Source organism: Kogia breviceps, chromosome 1 (assembly GCF_026419965.1).
Source record: "Kogia breviceps isolate mKogBre1 chromosome 1, mKogBre1 haplotype 1, whole genome shotgun sequence".
NCBI lineage: Eukaryota > Metazoa > Chordata > Mammalia > Artiodactyla > Physeteridae > Kogia > Kogia breviceps.
In genome coordinates, this window is record NC_081310.1 from 161,860,144 (window position 1) to 161,877,493 (window position 17,350).

At 42.9% G+C, this 17,350-nt stretch overlaps 1 protein-coding gene across 5 annotated transcripts in view; it reads left to right on the plus strand.

Moving 5' to 3' along the window:
* Positions 1–17,350, plus strand: part of AGBL4 (AGBL carboxypeptidase 4) — a 1,382,976-nt gene that overhangs the window by 911,724 nt on the left and 453,902 nt on the right. For 3 of the 5 annotated variants that reach the window (XM_067008185.1, XM_067008193.1, XM_067008202.1), the window contains one exon: positions 4,667–4,768. The exons of the other annotated variants lie outside the window; for them this stretch is intronic. In XM_067008185.1, coding sequence (XP_066864286.1) covers positions 4,667–4,768 — 102 coding nt within the window. The remainder of the gene's footprint in view (positions 1–4,666; positions 4,769–17,350) is intronic. 5 annotated transcript variants of the gene reach the window in all.

A 17,350-nucleotide genomic window follows, 5' to 3' on the forward strand; every position in this document is an offset into this window, starting at 1 on the left:
CAGGAAAAGTTTGTGGGGCCCATTGAAAGTAAAATAGTGGGTGCCCTTGTTAAAAATTATTAAGAACTCCAAAATGGTCTCAGCAGAGCATTAAACCAAACACAGAGCCCTTATAAGCATAAGGCCTTGTACAGCTTCACAGGTCACATGCTCATGAAGCCAGCCCTCAGTAGAGGGTTACAGAGCACCTGCAAGGGGGAAAAATGACTGGTTTAAGCTCAAGGCACCCTGCCCAGATAACACTGCCATCCGTTGCCAGTTCCAGGCACTGAAGGGGACCTAGAAAATTTTGCAGAAGGTACTTCAGAGATCAGGGCCTCCAGATGTGAGAGACCCAGACCAGGGCCCCTCTTGCCAGTTCTAAGGACTGTAATGTTGGTGATTTAGGAGCCCCAGCTCCTTTCATCTTACATCTTTGCCATTTCTGATGGTCTTAGAGTCCTCTGCATCCAGCTCAAAGGTGAGGTAAAGCATGGAGGGGCCCTAATACATGATGAGTTTTGATGGGGCAGTCTTGAAAGCAGTATATATCACTTCTGTTCACAATCCATTGGCTGTAACTCAGTCATATGATCACATCTAACTGTTATGGGGACTAGAAAATGCAGTCCCTGCTTAAGTAGCTGCTTCTTAGTACAGCTGTATACCGTGGTGGCGGAAGGAGGAACAAGAACATTTGTTGTAGTTAGCCTCTTTGTCTCAAGTGGAATTGGGGAGCAGAAAGGCATTCACAGGGAAAGGAACAGCATGAGCGAAGACCCTTAAGCAAGAAACAATATGACATATACAGGAACTATGGACAGGTGTTATTAGAGCACAAAAGATGAGTTGGAGAGTGGCTAAAGACAAGGCTGCCGCAGTCTTTAGGGGGCAGGTTGTGGAGAGTATTGAATGTCATGCCAAGGAGCCTGAAGCTTATCCTGAGGAAAAATGTAGAGTAACCAAAGGGTTTTGAGCAAAGGAGAGGGATGTGGTCACAGTTGTGTTTCAATAAGATTTCTGGCTGTCGTAAATTGAGGGCAGTGAGGATTTCCCTGGTGTTCCAGTGGCTAAGACTCCATGCTCCCAATTCAGGGGGGCTGGGTTCAATCCCTGATCAGGGAACTAGATCCCACATGCCACAACTAAAGATTCTGCATGCTGCAAATAAAGATCTTGCGTGCCACAACTAAAGATCCTGCGTGCCGCAACTAAGATCCAGTGCGGCCAAATAAATATTTAAAGAAAAAAAACTTATAAAAAGGGTCCACATCAAAAAAGTCTTTAAAAGAATAAAATAAATTGAGGGCAGTGGTTGGAATCAGGGAACTTCTCAGCGAGGAAGCCTTTAAAGTGATCCCGTTACGAGATGCTGTGTCAACCAGGGATCATTCAGAACTTAGAACATACTCTTGGTATTTTAAGTACAACCTTTGCAGGGGCTGGAGAGTGAAAGCCAAGCAAGCACCTGTGGGAGAGCCTCATGGACATACACAGAAATAACTCCAGGCTGGAGTTTATTAGCACATGGTTGGAAGTTAAAATTCTGGACATAGGTGAGATTGGCTAGAATATCAAGAAATCCATGAATACTTGGTATTATGAATGAATGAATGAATGAATGAAGATACATTTGTTTCTTTCTATTTCTGTTATGCTCTCAAATCTAGGCCCAGTTTTCTTAAGTGGAAAAATAGAAGTTAACCTTGGATCCCTATCTCATAGCAAAATAAATTCCAGTTAGATTAATATCTAAGTGTAAAGGCAACACTTCATACTTTCAAAAGGAGAAGCAGGAGAATATCTTAATGAAATCAGAGTAGATAGTTATTTATTTATTTATTTATTTATTTATTTATTTGTGGTATGCGGGCCTCTCACTGCTGTGGCCTCTCCCGTTGCGGAGCACAGGCTCCGGACGCGCAGGCTCAGTGGCCATGGCTCATGGGCCCAGCCGCTCCGCGGCATGTGGGATCTTCCCAGACCAGGAAGATCTTCCCGAACCTTTGTCCCCTGCATTGGCAGGCGGACTCTCAACCACTGTGCCACCAGGGAAGCCCTATATTACTTAAATAAGACATATAAAGCAAACAGCATAGAGGAAAAGATTAAAAATTGATTATGATAAACTTAAAACTTCTGTCTAACAAGACTCCCCAAATAAAGTGAAAATTCAAGTCATAGACTAATAGAAAATAGTTGAAGAACATATAACTGTCAAAGGATAATCTATATATACTATACACACACCAACATATTTTAAAGCCTTCAACTTAATTAGAAAGAACAAACAACCCAATGGAAAAAATGGAAAAATAATAAGCAGTTCACAGAAATGAAGCTGAAGAGTCATTATGAAAGATTGCTAAACTTCACTAGCCATCAAAGAGCTATACATTAAAACCACAATTTATATCATTCAAATTGACAACAATTAGAAAGACTTATAGTACCAAGTATTGGTGAAGACATGGAGTGATAGGAAGTCACCTGCTGTTGGTGGGAGGCGTGTAAATTGGTACAACCACTGTGTAAAGTGGTACAGCATTATTTAGTGAAGTTGAAGATGCTTATATCTTGCTATCCACCCATTCCATTTCAAGAGAATGTCATACATATGCACAATAGACAGATTTGAGTTTTGTCTCAGCATTATTTGTAATAACAGAAAATTGAAAACCATCAAAGCATAGATACATTTGTTTTGGCCATACGTATAGAATACTACAGAATACTATAGAAGTTAAAATACATAAACTAGAGCTACAACTATCAACACGGCTAAGTTCTAAAAACATACTGTAAAGGAGAAAAGCATGCCGCAGGTTGACAATATGATAACCATTTATTATATATACAGTTTGAAAAAATTCAAAAGAATGTTCTGTGTTGGTTCTTAGGTACACACATATGTAATAACGGCAAAAATAAAAGCATGGTAATGATAAACACAAATTTTCAGGGGAGTGTTTACCTCTGTTACAGAAGGGAAGAGGTTGGGTTAAAACATGAAGGTTTTAACTCAGATCTGTAGTGTTCTATTTCTTAAAAAAATATGAAGCATATGGCAAAATGTTAGGAATTGATGGAGTAGTATGCCATTCATTATGTTAGTTTCTGTAATTTTTGATGATTTTGAAATATTGTAAAATTAGATATTTAAAGGTTTAAATAAGAAAATTCACCTCATTTATAAAGCATCCATCTAAAACATAACATTGTGAGTGTCCTCCCTTTGACCCCTTGGGGATATTGTTATTGTTGAACTTATCACTCTGATTGTTATTGTTTGTTTGCCTATCTGCCTGCTACACTAATCCAAAGAGTTCTTTGAGGCTAAGTGCCATATCTTATTTGTTTGTACATCTGCGGCCTAAACAGAGTTAGTTGAGAACGTGTTAGTAAATGTTTGTTGATTGATTGACTTAATCAATCGATCAATCAAATTCCTAAGGATGATTGTAAACCTCTTTCCGCCCTTTCCCTGACTTCTGCTTTCCCTGACTTCAGAGGCCTCTGAGCCTCTGAGCCCTCCTCCTCCAGGCTCTCTTATTTTTTTCTCCATAAGGAGCTGCAGTTATTTTAATTGGAAAAACAATTTTAAAGAAAAAGGTGAGGCTGCCTTAAATATTCTATAATAAAATGGTCCTTGTGATTGAAAGCCATTAACTGGTTGTAATGTAACTTTTAAAATATAGTGGTTACCTGAAGCAAAGCAATTTTGTCTGTTGCTATTAGCATTGGAGTTTTGAATACATTAGGATTTATGGTTTCTGTCTTTTGAAGGAAGGGAGTTGGATCACCTTGAGATAGAAGGGAACAGTTGGCATTGTTGTGTACTGCACAAATGCCACTGATGGCCAAGAAATTCAAGTGTAGGGTGCACCCCACCCTAAATTCAAAGGGCAGTTCTGCCAGCATTGGCAATGTTGTGGATTTTTTAGGGAATCCTGGGAAGCTGGCTCTCACCAGGAAGACAAGAACAGGGAACAGCTTGTGAAAAGAAATGCAATCTAGGCAGATACCACAGGGCCTAATGCTTGAGGCTGGTCTGTTTTGCTTCCTATCACAGGAAACAAAGGAAGGTCAGCTCCAATTAAAGAGCCAGGGTCAGGGCAGACATCTACCTGTGAGGGCTCAGGCTGGCAAGGTAATAATAATAGTTAGTGATTAATGACTCCCAGCTACCACGTATTTACCACATGGTTTGCTGGATGCCTTATACTTGTTATCTCATATTTCTCACAGTATTCTTTCCATTTCACTGATGAAGAATCAAATTTAGGGAGGTTAAATTTTTTTTCTGCAAGCCACACAGCCAGAGGCAAAGCCAAAATTTAAATCTAGGACTGCCCAGCTTCCCGTGTTTTCAATTATGCCAAGTTAAACAAACTAGCATACCATGCTGTCTTACCAGCCTGTGGCAAAGAGCTAACTCAAGGAAGGGAGCAGAGAGGGGAAGTCTCCTCGCTGGGTGCCAGGTCCTGACCTTCACATTCATCAGCCCATCTGTTTCACCACTGCACTGGGAATGAAGTCAACAGATGTATAAGGGCAAGATTTGGGTCCAAAGCCCAACTGCAGCGTTACCCCTACAGAGTGACCACGAGTGAAAATATTATAACTGCAGTTAAAGACATACAAGTGGGTTTGATATCCATCCTAACTCAGATGTTCTTCTGTCAAGGGCCAGGACAAGGGGAGAACCATAGAAGGGACCTTCATTCTGCTGAGGAGCTGTGGGAAGTTTGGAAGAAGATCGAGGATGTGCACTAGGCTTGAAGTGTGGGTAAGGCTCTCCAGGCAGGCAGTGTGGCGCAGGGAAACACAGGCCTGATTCCGAATCCTCATTTCTATCCTTAATAGCTGTGTGCCCTTATATATGCCACTTAACTACTCTGAGCTCTTTTATAATGAAGGTAATAATAGCAGATATCCCTTTCTGAATAATATATTTACATTATCTGATGTAATCCTCACTGATCTCTTGAGATCATGGCTATTTTTAGCTTCTAATATTCCTTTACCTTCCAGATTTGTGGTACACTTTTCTCTAGGGCAAGAACTGCTACTGGGAGTAATGTGATTTGCAGGGGAGGTGAGGCCAGGGTTGGCAGTCAGAGAAAAACAAGGCTGTTTGTGGGATCAGAGAGACATTAAGAGACAGCACTTGTTCACATCATACTCATGGAAATTCATGCCTCTGTCATGTCGCCCAGATTTTTAGAGCAGTGGTTTAGAAAGAAAAGCCATATATCATAGCCACACTAATAATAACCTCATGCTTTCAAGTAGCCCTTTTCCACAGGGCATCTCATTTGATTTTGACAAGCTTTAAGGCAAGATGGAAAAAACACCAAATGTGGCTATATGTTCTTAGGCAGGTCACTTCCCCTCTCTGAGTCTCTGCACAGTGCCTGACACAATAAAAATGCAATATTATTCAATAAATGTTAAAGAAATAATGTAAAATTCACAGACATGCCATTGGAATCAAATTGGATAATGTGCAGCAAAGTGCCTTGTAAACAGTATTTCACCCATAAATTATGGATCAAATTGGCTTCCATCTAGGATGTGGTTTATTTCTGGGAAGATCTTATCTGGGATAAAGGAACCTGATATAGGGAGCAGTTTTGCTAAGATCTTGACGTGTTTTCATGTACGCTGGAGTTCAGGGCTGGTCTCCAGTCCCAAAAGATAGGAGAAGTGGTAGAAGGGAAAGGGAATTGAAATACAAATAAGGAAACTGAGGCGTCCTTCTAGTTACAGGACTGGCTTTGGATAAAAAGAGAAGCACACTGCTCAGGGCACCCAAGTCCAATTATTGAATTACTCATCATTTGTCAACTGAAGATCCTTTGTCTTCCCATGCTTCTGCCCCCAAAGGCATTTGTGATGGATCAGCAATTCATTTAAGGCTCAATTCTAAACTCACGTCATTTTATGAGGCCACTCTACCTCTGGGCAAGGCTGTATTTAGGCAAATGCCAAGCACGTTGTTCCTACTCTGAGCCAAGTCCCATTCAGCAGCCTGTCTCTCTGGAAGGTGTCTACAGCAGGGGCTAAATTTACAATTCCTCTCTGGGAGTCTTAAATAGTACATGGTGGCCTTTTCATCTACCCATACAGCATTATTAATACCTCCTCAGAGCTTAGGATCAGATGGATGGAAGTCTGTGAAGCTGAAGGAGAAAGGAAACTTACTTTCACTGAGCATCTGCTGGGTCCCAGGCACTATGCTGGTACCTTCCATCCTCAGTGGGTATTTGCCATATTTGCTGGCTCCCCAACCTCTTTTGAATACTCTTCCTCATGAGTCCTTCACCTCATGGTAGAAGTTGGAAAAGTCTCTTCCCTAACTTCTCCCACAGCTAGGGGACAGGTATGTGACCTAGGCTCCACCAATCCAAAGCACACCCACAAGAAATCAGTCCTGAGGTGAGCAACTGTGAGGCCTAGGCAGGAGAGGCAACTTTGAGTTCCTGGCCCAGAAATGTCCTTTGTGCTGGCAGCATAGTAGTTGTAAACAAGTTGAACTGGTAGCATAGAAGTGGTGTTAACTGTAGCATCTGGTACTTAGTGGTAGGGGTAGCAGCTGTGGTTTTCTCATCAGACTAGGTCTGCAGTGATTTAGGCATGGAGCTTAGCCTCAGACCTAGTTTTCTGAAACTTCAGTTCATTCTGTGAGCTACCAGGACTCCTTTAATAAGTTCCCTTTATGCTTAATCAGCTCTTCAGTTTCTGTTGCCGGCAACTAAGAACTGATGTCCATCCAGTATCTCAGTTGATCCCCAGACATCCTAGAAGGAAGGTGTCACTGTCCCCGTTTTCACACATAGAAACAGTCTCAGAGGTTAAAGAACTCACCCAAGGTTCCACAGCCAGGGATCTATCCACTTTCAAAGCCCATCGCCTTCCCCTCTATACCACATTCCTCTGCTTGGAGCTTTCTGCCTCAGTGTTCCTTCTACTCAGAAGCTAGAGGATACTGGGGAGGTGAAAGAGAGTTCACGGACCAGAGAGGAGAGTGCTCTCATCCTCTCTACATCTGCCTTGTGTGTTTTCCAGGAACGTGAACATTCATTCCTTTTATTCATCCTCTTGCTCTTGAACTCTGACCCCAGCCTCCGAGATTTTGCGCACCACCCTATTTAATTAGCTCCTCCCTGCCCCTCCGACTTCCTATCATATCACTTCTTTATTCTCTTCATATCTGATATTATTATCTGAAAATATCATTTTTTAATAAATTTCTTTATTTATTTTTGGCTGCGTTGGGCTTTCTCTTCGTTGCTGCGCGGGCTTTCTCTAGTTGTGCCGAGTGGGGGCTGCTCTGATGCAGTGCACAGGCTTCTCATTGTGGTGGCTTCTCTTGTTGCGGAGCACGGGCTCTAGGTGCGTGGGCTTCAGTAGTTGCGGCTCGTGGGCTCTAGAGCGCAGGCTTCAGTAGTTGTGGCGCACGGGCTTAGTTGTTACGCGGCGTGCGGGATCTTCCCGGACCAGTGCTTGAACCCATATCCCCTGCATTAGCTTTCTCTAGTTGTGGAGAGTGGGAGCTACTCTTCGTTGCGGTGCACAGCCTTCTCATTACGGTGGCTCCTCTTGTTGCAGAGCACAGGCTCTAGGCGCATGGGCTTCAGTAGTTGTGGTTCTCGGGCTCAGTAGTTGTGGCTCACGGGCTCAGTAGTTGTGGCTTGCGGGCTCTAGAGCGCAGGCTTCAGTATTTGTGGCTCACGGGCTTAGTTGCTCCACAGGCATGTGAGATCTTCCTGGACCAGGGCTTGAACCCGTGTCCCGTGCATTGGCAGGCAGATTCTTAACCAGAGCACCACCAGGGAAGTCCTATCTGATAATATCTTGCTCATTTTCTTAGTCACTTGATCTTCCTCCACTTCCTACCAGAACGTAAGCTCCATGAAGGCAAAGCCATTTTTGTCTGAGCATGTATTCTCAGTGCCTAGAACAGTGGCTAACAGTTAGTAGATGCTCAATAAATATTTGCTGAATGGATGAATGAATGAGTGAACAGATGAGCAAACAACTGGATAAACACAAGTGCTGCTCAAAGTACTGTCCCGGAGAGGTTGTGCACTTATTCCAGTGGTACTATTGTTGCTTTTAAAATTTTCATTGAATAAATTTATCTTTAGTAATGACTTTTGGAATAAATTTTCAAGCTATACAGTAGAAAGAACTGGGCTTTGGAATTAAACCAAACCTAGTTTCAAGCCTAGATTCCCCCATTTATTAGTTTTATGACTTTGGGCAAATTATGTAGTTTCTCTGAGCTTTTGTTTTCTCATCTTTAAAGTAGAGGTTATAATTCTTCCCTTATAATGCCATCATAAGGATTAGTGCAACAAAGTGTTTCTCCTCAACTTCACATTAGCTTTTCCTACTTGTTCAACAATTCTGGTCAAAAGTACTAACCACAGTTGAGATAAGCTGGCTTACCATGTCTTTACCATAAGTGGCTCTGAGTAAGGAAATGCAGTAGCTTCCCCTTCAACTCTTTTCACATAGGGTTAGTATAGCTGCCTTGGCACAGAACCCTAATAATCTTACCAGAGAAGCTCTTCTGAGAAGACACTGACCACAGCACACAGCAGTCCTAACTCCTGACGCTTTTGCTGACCGTGCCGGTACATTCTGACCAGTCATTTCTCAGAAAAACTAGAGTGAAAGATAAGAGAGCTAAATCTAGTATCAGCTGTGAAACTGAGGTCTGTGTTACCTTGGTCTAGTTACTTCTTCTCTCTGGACGTAAGGTTTTTAGAATCTCTAAAATGAGTGGTTTGGGCCAGATAATCTAAAATGTCTCCAAATCTTACATGATGTGACCTTGTTTAGATATTTCTATCTGAATTTTTGAGGGTCCCGAGGAAAGGTTGTTGAACAATGTTATGTTATGGCTACCAGTATCAGGACATAATGAAGATCTAGAGAGGACCATGCCCACTCCCCATCCCCCAGGCTACAGAGCCACAGATGACACTGGCCAGGCCTCCCCAGGACTCCACCCCAGCCAATCTGGTCCACAGTCCTAGCCCCTCCCCTGGGGTTCAGGGAACAAGGGGCTCCCATCTGTCTGCCCCAATTGCTGGCTTTCCAGCCGTGACAGTGCTCCCTCACGACCTTTACCCAGCTAATCACAGTGGAGTAGCTGTCTCTGCGCTCCTCATGCCTATCCAGCTAAACTAACATTTCTGATTAAATTTTATTGATGTTTCCTGCTGAAAATAAAGGCAGGGCGGGGTGGGGGCATGTAGGCTGAGGAAAGGCAGAGGAGAGGGTGAAGGACCCTCAGCACAAGAGCAACATAAAGCAGCAACAAGATGGGACAATTGTAAAATTGTGTCCAAAGGACAGACCACATGGGCAAGGCTGGTTATGGCCTGGCCAGGTGACCAACAAAAGGGAGTTGGGAAGCTCTCAGATGGGTCCCGAGGGATCCTCATTGATCTCATTTGTCTCAGCTGCCCTTGAAGGTCTAAAACTTCTCTAATGCCCTTATTTCCAGTACAGCATTCTGAAATCAGACCTTCAAACAATATTAGGTATACTGCTGAGCCCCTAGCACTGTGCAGAGCTCTGAGGATACAGCAAGGGATCAAATATAGCCCCACCCATAGGAAGTTTACAGTGCTTGAAAATACTTCCATTTGACCAGAGGGTGACCTTGGTCAAGTTACTTAATCTCCCTGTGTTTCAGGTTCTACATTTATTAAAATAGGGACAGTGATATTACTTATCTGCAGGGTTTTTGTCAGGATTACACGTATAGCCAATAATTTGTTGATATAATATGCAGGATTCAGAGTGTATTCATACAAGCAGCTTTATTTTTGTCTCCTGTCAATACTTCAAACCTATTCAGAGGGGTAGTCCTTCCTCTGCCCTGGATGAAAATTCTCCTTTTAGGTAATAGAAAGTCTTTCAATCACTTGAATTAATAAACACAGCCTCAATCCAGTAATTAAAAATGTCCAATCCCAGACAATAATCGAAACTCTGAACTTGATTTAATGTCTTCTTCCTTCGTACCTCCACCCCCAGCCAAGGCTGAAGCGGGAGAGGAGAAGGGGCGTGAAGGGGACAGAAAGACCCTGCTTGCCTGGCACGCTCCTAAGCTGGCTCCAGGCTCTCTGGGCCTGACAGATGTTTGCAGCTGACTCCCTCTCAGGTCAGTACTTTCACAGGTTCTTTGGAGGCACCTCTGGTTGAATGCAACCATTAACTTGGGGAATACATCCTGCTTCTCCTGCTGTCACTACCCCCGTATTTCCTGCTTTCCTGGTTATCCACTGTATATATGGATTGCACAGGAGTCGATATGGCATCAAACTGATTCCATCCACCATGGGCCCCACATCTGCTCAGAACCCTTTGCCTGGGCAAGCACTTGGGACCATAGGCCAATCTCAGTGCAGCTGCTTCTTTACTTTCGCCATAGTCTCTTGCTCACCAGCTTTCTCAGGAAGGCATCAAGAATCCAGAATCCAGCCCACTGTAGCCTCCTCTCCCCATGCAGAGAGGAGGGGAGAAATACACCCTAATCCCTCCTCTGGAGGCATGGCCTGTGGGACCCCAGGCATCAAAAATCCCCCTCATGAAACCCACTCTTTTTAATTTCTAACCTTCTTTTCCTGTGTATCCTTGAAGTGAGCAAGGCGTTTCAAGAGTTTTGTAATCGGTTTCTAGACACATACTTGGAAATTCTGTACAAACTCCGACACTTCTTTGGGTATTCCAAACAAGCATTCCTCATTTCCTGGTGCCTCAAATGAAACATTCACTTGAGCATCCTGTAACAGAGTGAGTGCTCAATATATGTTACTATTATATATATATATATATATATATATATATATATATATATATATATATATAATTTTTTTCTAGTCTTTTATGCATGTATCTCTTATTTCAATGACCAGTATGCAACAGTGCCTGCTATTCCTTTAGCTATCTTTCCTTGCCAACACATACTGAGTATCAAGGAATTCTCATTGAACCAAAGGCTACATGAGTAAAGGAGTGAATGCTGTCATTACAGTTCCTTAGAAAAGTCATCATTGCTTCACCACTGCTCTTTCAGACACATTTAATTCTCTGAAATTGGTGAATCAAAAAATGAAAGAGAGTGAAAAATAGACGATGTAAACTTCAGAAAATGGTGGCTTGGAGATGGATGAAGGCTAAATTAGAGTAGCTGTTTATTGGGTCCATCAGCAGAGGAGGAGGGCGTGACAGAACTCAGGGAACGGTAGAAACACTGGGATTTTCGGGAGAAGTCTGAAAACAGACGGCAAGCGGATGAATCAGTGAAAGGCGGCAAAGCTATCTATGGAGTGGCAGTGTTCAGCAAGGGCAGCTGAGGCAGGCAAGCTGTCACTGAGACTCAGGAAAAGAAAGGCAGGGCTAGCAGAGAAGGCCCAGGAAGCAAGAGCAAAGGGAGGGCAGGAGGGCTTGATTTACAGACTGCTGACAAAGCACAAGGCAGACACATAAAGGGCAATGCGCTAGATCAGTGCAGGGAGTTCCAGTCCCATCTTTGACACTGCTTCGCTCTGTGCCCTAAACAGGTCTTTTGCCCTCTCTAGGCTTCTCTTTCTACATTTGTAAGTCAAAAGAAATGATGCAAATATTCTCTAAGGACCTGTATTCCAACCTTTGTGAAAAATCATCTTGCTTTTGTGGGATGATTCTAAGAAAGATATTTTCTGTTTTCACCTCAGTGTATTTCTAGTACTCTGTTCACCTGGATTTAGCAGGTCTCCTTTTTTAAAATTAAAATTAAGAAGAAGGAGGAGGAGGGGAAGGAGAAGGAGGAAAGAATAGAAGGAAGGAAGGGACGAAGGCAAAAAGAGAGGGAGGGAGGAAGGGTTTAAAGGGCCATCAGTCATTCATACCTTAGCGGGACATTGCTCAATCAGAATTTTTTCTTATCACCCCTCATCTGAAATCAGTTACATTGAGGGACTGGGCTGTGGATTAGAGGCAGTTTGGGAGTGTGCTGCACTTTGAAGAGTGGGAAAGATTTTGGTGGGTTAATGAAGTGAGAAGCTTAGGGCAGCATTCATTTATTCTTTCTTTATACAAACCTGTTTTGAGTACTTAAAGCTCTAAGGGTTAGTTGAGTTTAGAGCGGAAGAATGGAAAAGAATGGAAAAGCTGAAAAGCCTTAGCCTCAGAGGCATTGTGTATTTTAATGTTAATTACAGGGGAATAAATAGCTTGAAAGTGGGTTTAAAAAGAAAGGTGAGTGCTGCCCTCCCCCCATTCTCTACCCCATCTTTGTCCCTCCCTCCATTCATTCTACAAATATTTATTGAGACCCTACTATATAAGCACAGTGTCAGAGATAAAACATTTGAGTAAGGAGTCCCTGCCCCCTTGTTGAGCTTTATTCTAGTAGAATAGACAAACACTAAGCCACTAAGCACACAGTTAACTATTTAACAATGTGATGAAGGAGAAACACAGGGTACTAAGAAAATATACAGTGGGGAGACCTGACCTAACCTGGAACATCAGGAAAGGCTTTTCTGAGGAAGTGATTTGAGCTGATGTCTGAAGAATGATGAAGAGTTAAAAGGATGGGGACACAAGAAGGAGAGAAGTAGGCAGAGAAGGTGCTGATGGAGAAGACAGAAGCATGTTCCAGGAAGAGGGGGAGGGGAAGAAACATGGTGTGATAGAGGGGTTGAAAAGTAGGCCAGAGGGAAATTGTTCCTGGGGAGAGGTGAGTCTCAGTTGAAGAGGTTTAGGAGGTATAGAGGGCTCAAGTGTGCACATGAGACCCAGCGTTGGCCTGTGCCCTCCTGCGTTTTGTTCTCACATGGGCAGTTTCTCCACAGAGCTGACTTTACTCTCACTTCCTCCAGGTTGCCTGCCCCGAATCCTCCTGCCCTGGGACAGTCAAGTCCCTCCTCTGCACTTCCCTGTGCTCCTCTCCTTCCCACGTAACCATCAGTTTGTAAGACTGTGTTCTCCACTCAACTGTCAGTCCTTTTGGACAGAGACTGCGTGTCATTTTTCTCTGTGTCCCCAGTGCCTGGCACAGAGCCTGACACCAAGTGCTTCTGGAAGGAAACCAGCACAGTGTGGGCAGCTTTTTGGCTACTGATACAAAGCTTATAGGTAGAAGGACTCTCGGACTTTATCCTGTTCAAACTCCTCACTTTACCAATGAAGAAACTCAGGCACAGAGAACCAAAACCAATCACTCAAGGTCTTGTACCTAATAGGTGGCAAAGCCAAAATCAGAACACCAGTCATCTTCTTCTTAGTCCATTGCTGTCTCTCCCACATCCTGAGCTGTTGATAAAACTATCACTAAGTAATGTAAACATCTCCTATAATTGGCATGCACAGGCAATCAAAAAAAGATATATTTATCCAATTATACATTCACACAGCAAATGTTTACTGAATGTCTCCTGTGGGTCAGGCCCTAGGCCTAGGCTAGGGATTCAGAGTTCAGGAGCACAAAGTGTTCTCTTCACAATGTGGTCAGTGCCTGTGGGATAAGTAAACATACATGCCTAAAGCAGTCAGACAATTTTAATGACAGAGTCAGATGACTTCTGAGACATGGAAGAATGAGAAAGGCTAATGGGAGAGGTGGATCTTGAGCTAAATGTGCCGAGCTCAATTCCAGTAGGGAAGAACATGCTGGATAGAAGAGCATGAAGAAAGGTTCAGAGGAAGGATTATCTTCTCACACATTCACGGTGATGCTAAGAATTAGCTAACATTTATTGAGCCCTTACTGTTTGCCAGGCACTATTTTAAGAACTACATGTGTTTCAACTCACATAGTTCTCTCAAACTCCATTTTCCAGATGAGGAAACTAAGGCACACAGAGGTTAAGTGACTTCCCAAGATCGCACAGCTAATTAGTGGTAGAGAAAGGATTTGAATCAGGCAGACCAGCTCCAGAGCCCTTAGTCTCAGTATGCTGCTCTACTGACTCTTTACGTTGCCTCTTGACAATATACAGTTGAGTCAGATTTGGAAAAAGAAAGTTGTTGGGTTGTTTTGTTTTGTTTTGTTTTTTGCCCCTTAGCTGAGTATTTACCAGGTACCTGAACCTGGCTAAGCTCTCTCATACAGTATCTCATTTTCACTTAATGCCAACAACCTATGAAGTAAGTCATATTCTCATCTGTGTATGTGAACTTAAGGCCTGTAGCAGTTCCATAGCCTGCTTAAGGTCTGATGAAGGAGTTTGCGTGTCCACCACAGGTGTTTGGGCAAATGCACCGGGAAATGGGTGTGCATAAAAATGCTTGAGCTGCAACTGCAACATCGCTAATTATTACAGAAATGCAAATCAAAACCACAATGAGGTATCACCTCACACTGGTCAGAATGGCCATCATCAAAAAATCTACAAACAATAAGTGCTGGAGAGGGTGTGGAGAAAAGAGAACCCTCCTACGCTGTTGGTGGGAATGTAAATTGGTGCAGCCAGTATGGAAACCAGTATGGAGGTTCCTTAAAAAAACTAAAAATAGAGACTTCCCTGGTAGTCCAGTGGTTAAGATTCCATGGTCTCAATGCAGGGGGCCCAGGTTCAGTCGCTGGTCAGGGAACTAGATCCTGCATGCCGCAACTAAGAGCCCACACGCCACAACTAAAAGAGTCCACGTGTCGTGACTAAAAGATCCCCCATGCCGCAGCTAAGACCCGGAGCAGCCAAATAAATAAATAAATAAATATTTTAGAAAAACAAAACTAAAAATAGAGCTGCCATATGATCCAGCAATCCCACTCCTGGGTATATATCTGGAAAAGATGAAAACTCTAATTAGAAAATATCCATGCACCCCAGTGTTCATAGCAGCACGATTTACAATAGCCAAGACATAGAAACAACACAAGTGTCCCTCAACAGATGATTGACTTAAGAAGATGTGTTGTATATATATATACACAATAGAATCTGACTCAGCCATAAAAAAGAATGAAATGTTGCCACAAGGATTGGATGAACCTCAGCAATATGGATGAACCTAGAGAATATTATACTTAAAAGTCAGACAGAAAGACAAATATTACATAATATCATTTATAAGGGGAATCTAAAAAATAATACAAATGAATCTATATACAAAACAGAAACAAATTCGCAGACATAGAAAACAAAGTTATGGTTATCAAAGGGGAAAGGGAAGAGAGGAGGCATAAATTAGGAGTGTGGGATTAACAGATACAAACTACTATACATAAAATAGATAAGCAACAAGGCTTTACTATATAACAGGGAATTATATTCAATGTCTTGTAATAACCTATAATGGAAGATAATCTGAAAAAATAAATATATATATATAACTGAATCACTTTGCTGTACACCTGAAAATAGCACAGTATTGTAAGTCAACTATACTTCAATTTAAAAAAAAAATACTTGAGGTGGAGTGTGTCCTGGGGTGCAGTATGGGCCTAAGGTCTCAGTGTGGGATAGAGTTAGGTTCAGATCCTGGCCCTGTTACTTCCCAACTGTGTCATAAAACCTCTCTGGGCCTCAGTTTTTCTCCTATAAAATGGAGATAACAATCCCTGTGTTCCAAGGTCATTGTGAGGCGAATAAGATATGTGCATAGATGGGATCCTGGATCCCTGATAATTATCACTAAAACCCAAGGTTTTGTCCCAAGTTCTGTTATTACCAAGTTCTAACTCTCCTGTGAGCTCCAGAGGGCTTTTCACGTGGAGCCTGAATAGTGTGACAGCACCACAGGTGGTCTGCTGTGCCTCTCCACTCTCTGGGCAGAAAAGGATGGAATAAAGAGGGTCATCCTCATGCAATAATCACACAGTCTCCATGATTGCCACCATTTGGGCATTTGGGGTGCCTCCAGCTGAGACTGGAGGGCTGTGCACTTGATTTGCCTAGTTTAGTCCTGGATGTCTGTGGATACTTTATGCCATGGGGCAAGAAATGGTGATGCCACCTGTTAGAAACCATACGAGGGCAGAACCCAGCACATTTCTCTGTGGCCGTCTCCCTTGCTCATAGAAAGAAGTGTTTTCTGGACCAGCCACATAGCTGGGATCAGATTTCAAGGTCTTCCTAACTCAGAGTTACTCCTTGTTCCACAAACTCCTTGATGAAGAGTTAGATTTTAGTAGAAAGAAATCAAGTGAATTATGTAATGAATTATTGTAATGTGGGGCTTTTTTTCCCCTTGTCCTTCTTTCTCCATATGTGAAACTTTGAGTTGTTTATCTTGGTATGAATCAGTTCCTGAACTTTGCTCAGGAACATGTTTGACTAACCAGAAAGGGGAAGTAGAAGAGAGTATTAGAGCCCCTGGGTCCAGGGAATAGAGGGGGTTGCAAAAAAAGGCAGACTGAGAAAGGGGCAGCATGTTATAACAGGATGAGACCTGGGGTCTGGGTATACTTGGGGTTCTAAATCTGGCTCTGTCAGTTGCTACCAGAGTGAATTGAGATAAATGCTTTCACCTCTTCTGTGAGCCTCAGTTTCCACATCTGTAAAATTGTTGGGGTTTAACTATATCATTTATAAGAATTCTTCCTCTGACAGCCTATGAGGCTGAGGTAAACTCTGAAAACCACAATTTTACTTAGCCCTTGCCCTGCTTTACGCCTAGCTATAATGAGTCTTCAACTAGTATATGAGTTAATCACTTGATGATGGATGGATGGATGGATGGATGGATAGATGGATGGATGGATGGATGGATGGGAGAAAGGAAAATCTCTGCTCAGCTTTCAGATTTTAACTTAAGCATCACCTCCCTGGTGAAGACTTCTGTGACCTCACCCTAGCTGACCAACTTAGCTTCCCCTCTCTCCTCTATGTTCTCAGCTGGCCATCTCATCTCCCCTCTGAGCTTCCCTTCATTCTGGCATTTATTATACTGTTACCTTGACTGCCTCTACATGGCACACTATGAGCTCACTAAGGCAGGCTAGTGCTTTATTTGCCTTTGTATCCTCAGTGAATATCACAGGATCTGGCATATTGGATTGTGCAGGCAGGAATACTGCTTCCCATTCTGGGTAGGAGACTAGGCCTGATGCCACCTAACCCTTCTTACCCTGAAATATTTTTGTTCCATTGGTCTGTGCCTCTGAATAGCTTTATGAATCCAAGAAGCCTTCTCTGACCCTCAGCCCAACCTCCACCAGGGTTAAACACACACACACACACACACACACACACACACACACACACACACACACACACACACACACACACAGAGACAACTCAGGCTCCTGTAAACCTTTGTGCTCCCCTTCATTTCAGCTATAATCACACGGTGCTGTTTGTTTCCTGGGAGCTGCTCTAGGGCATGTCTTATTCATGTAGCTTTGGCATGTGTCACA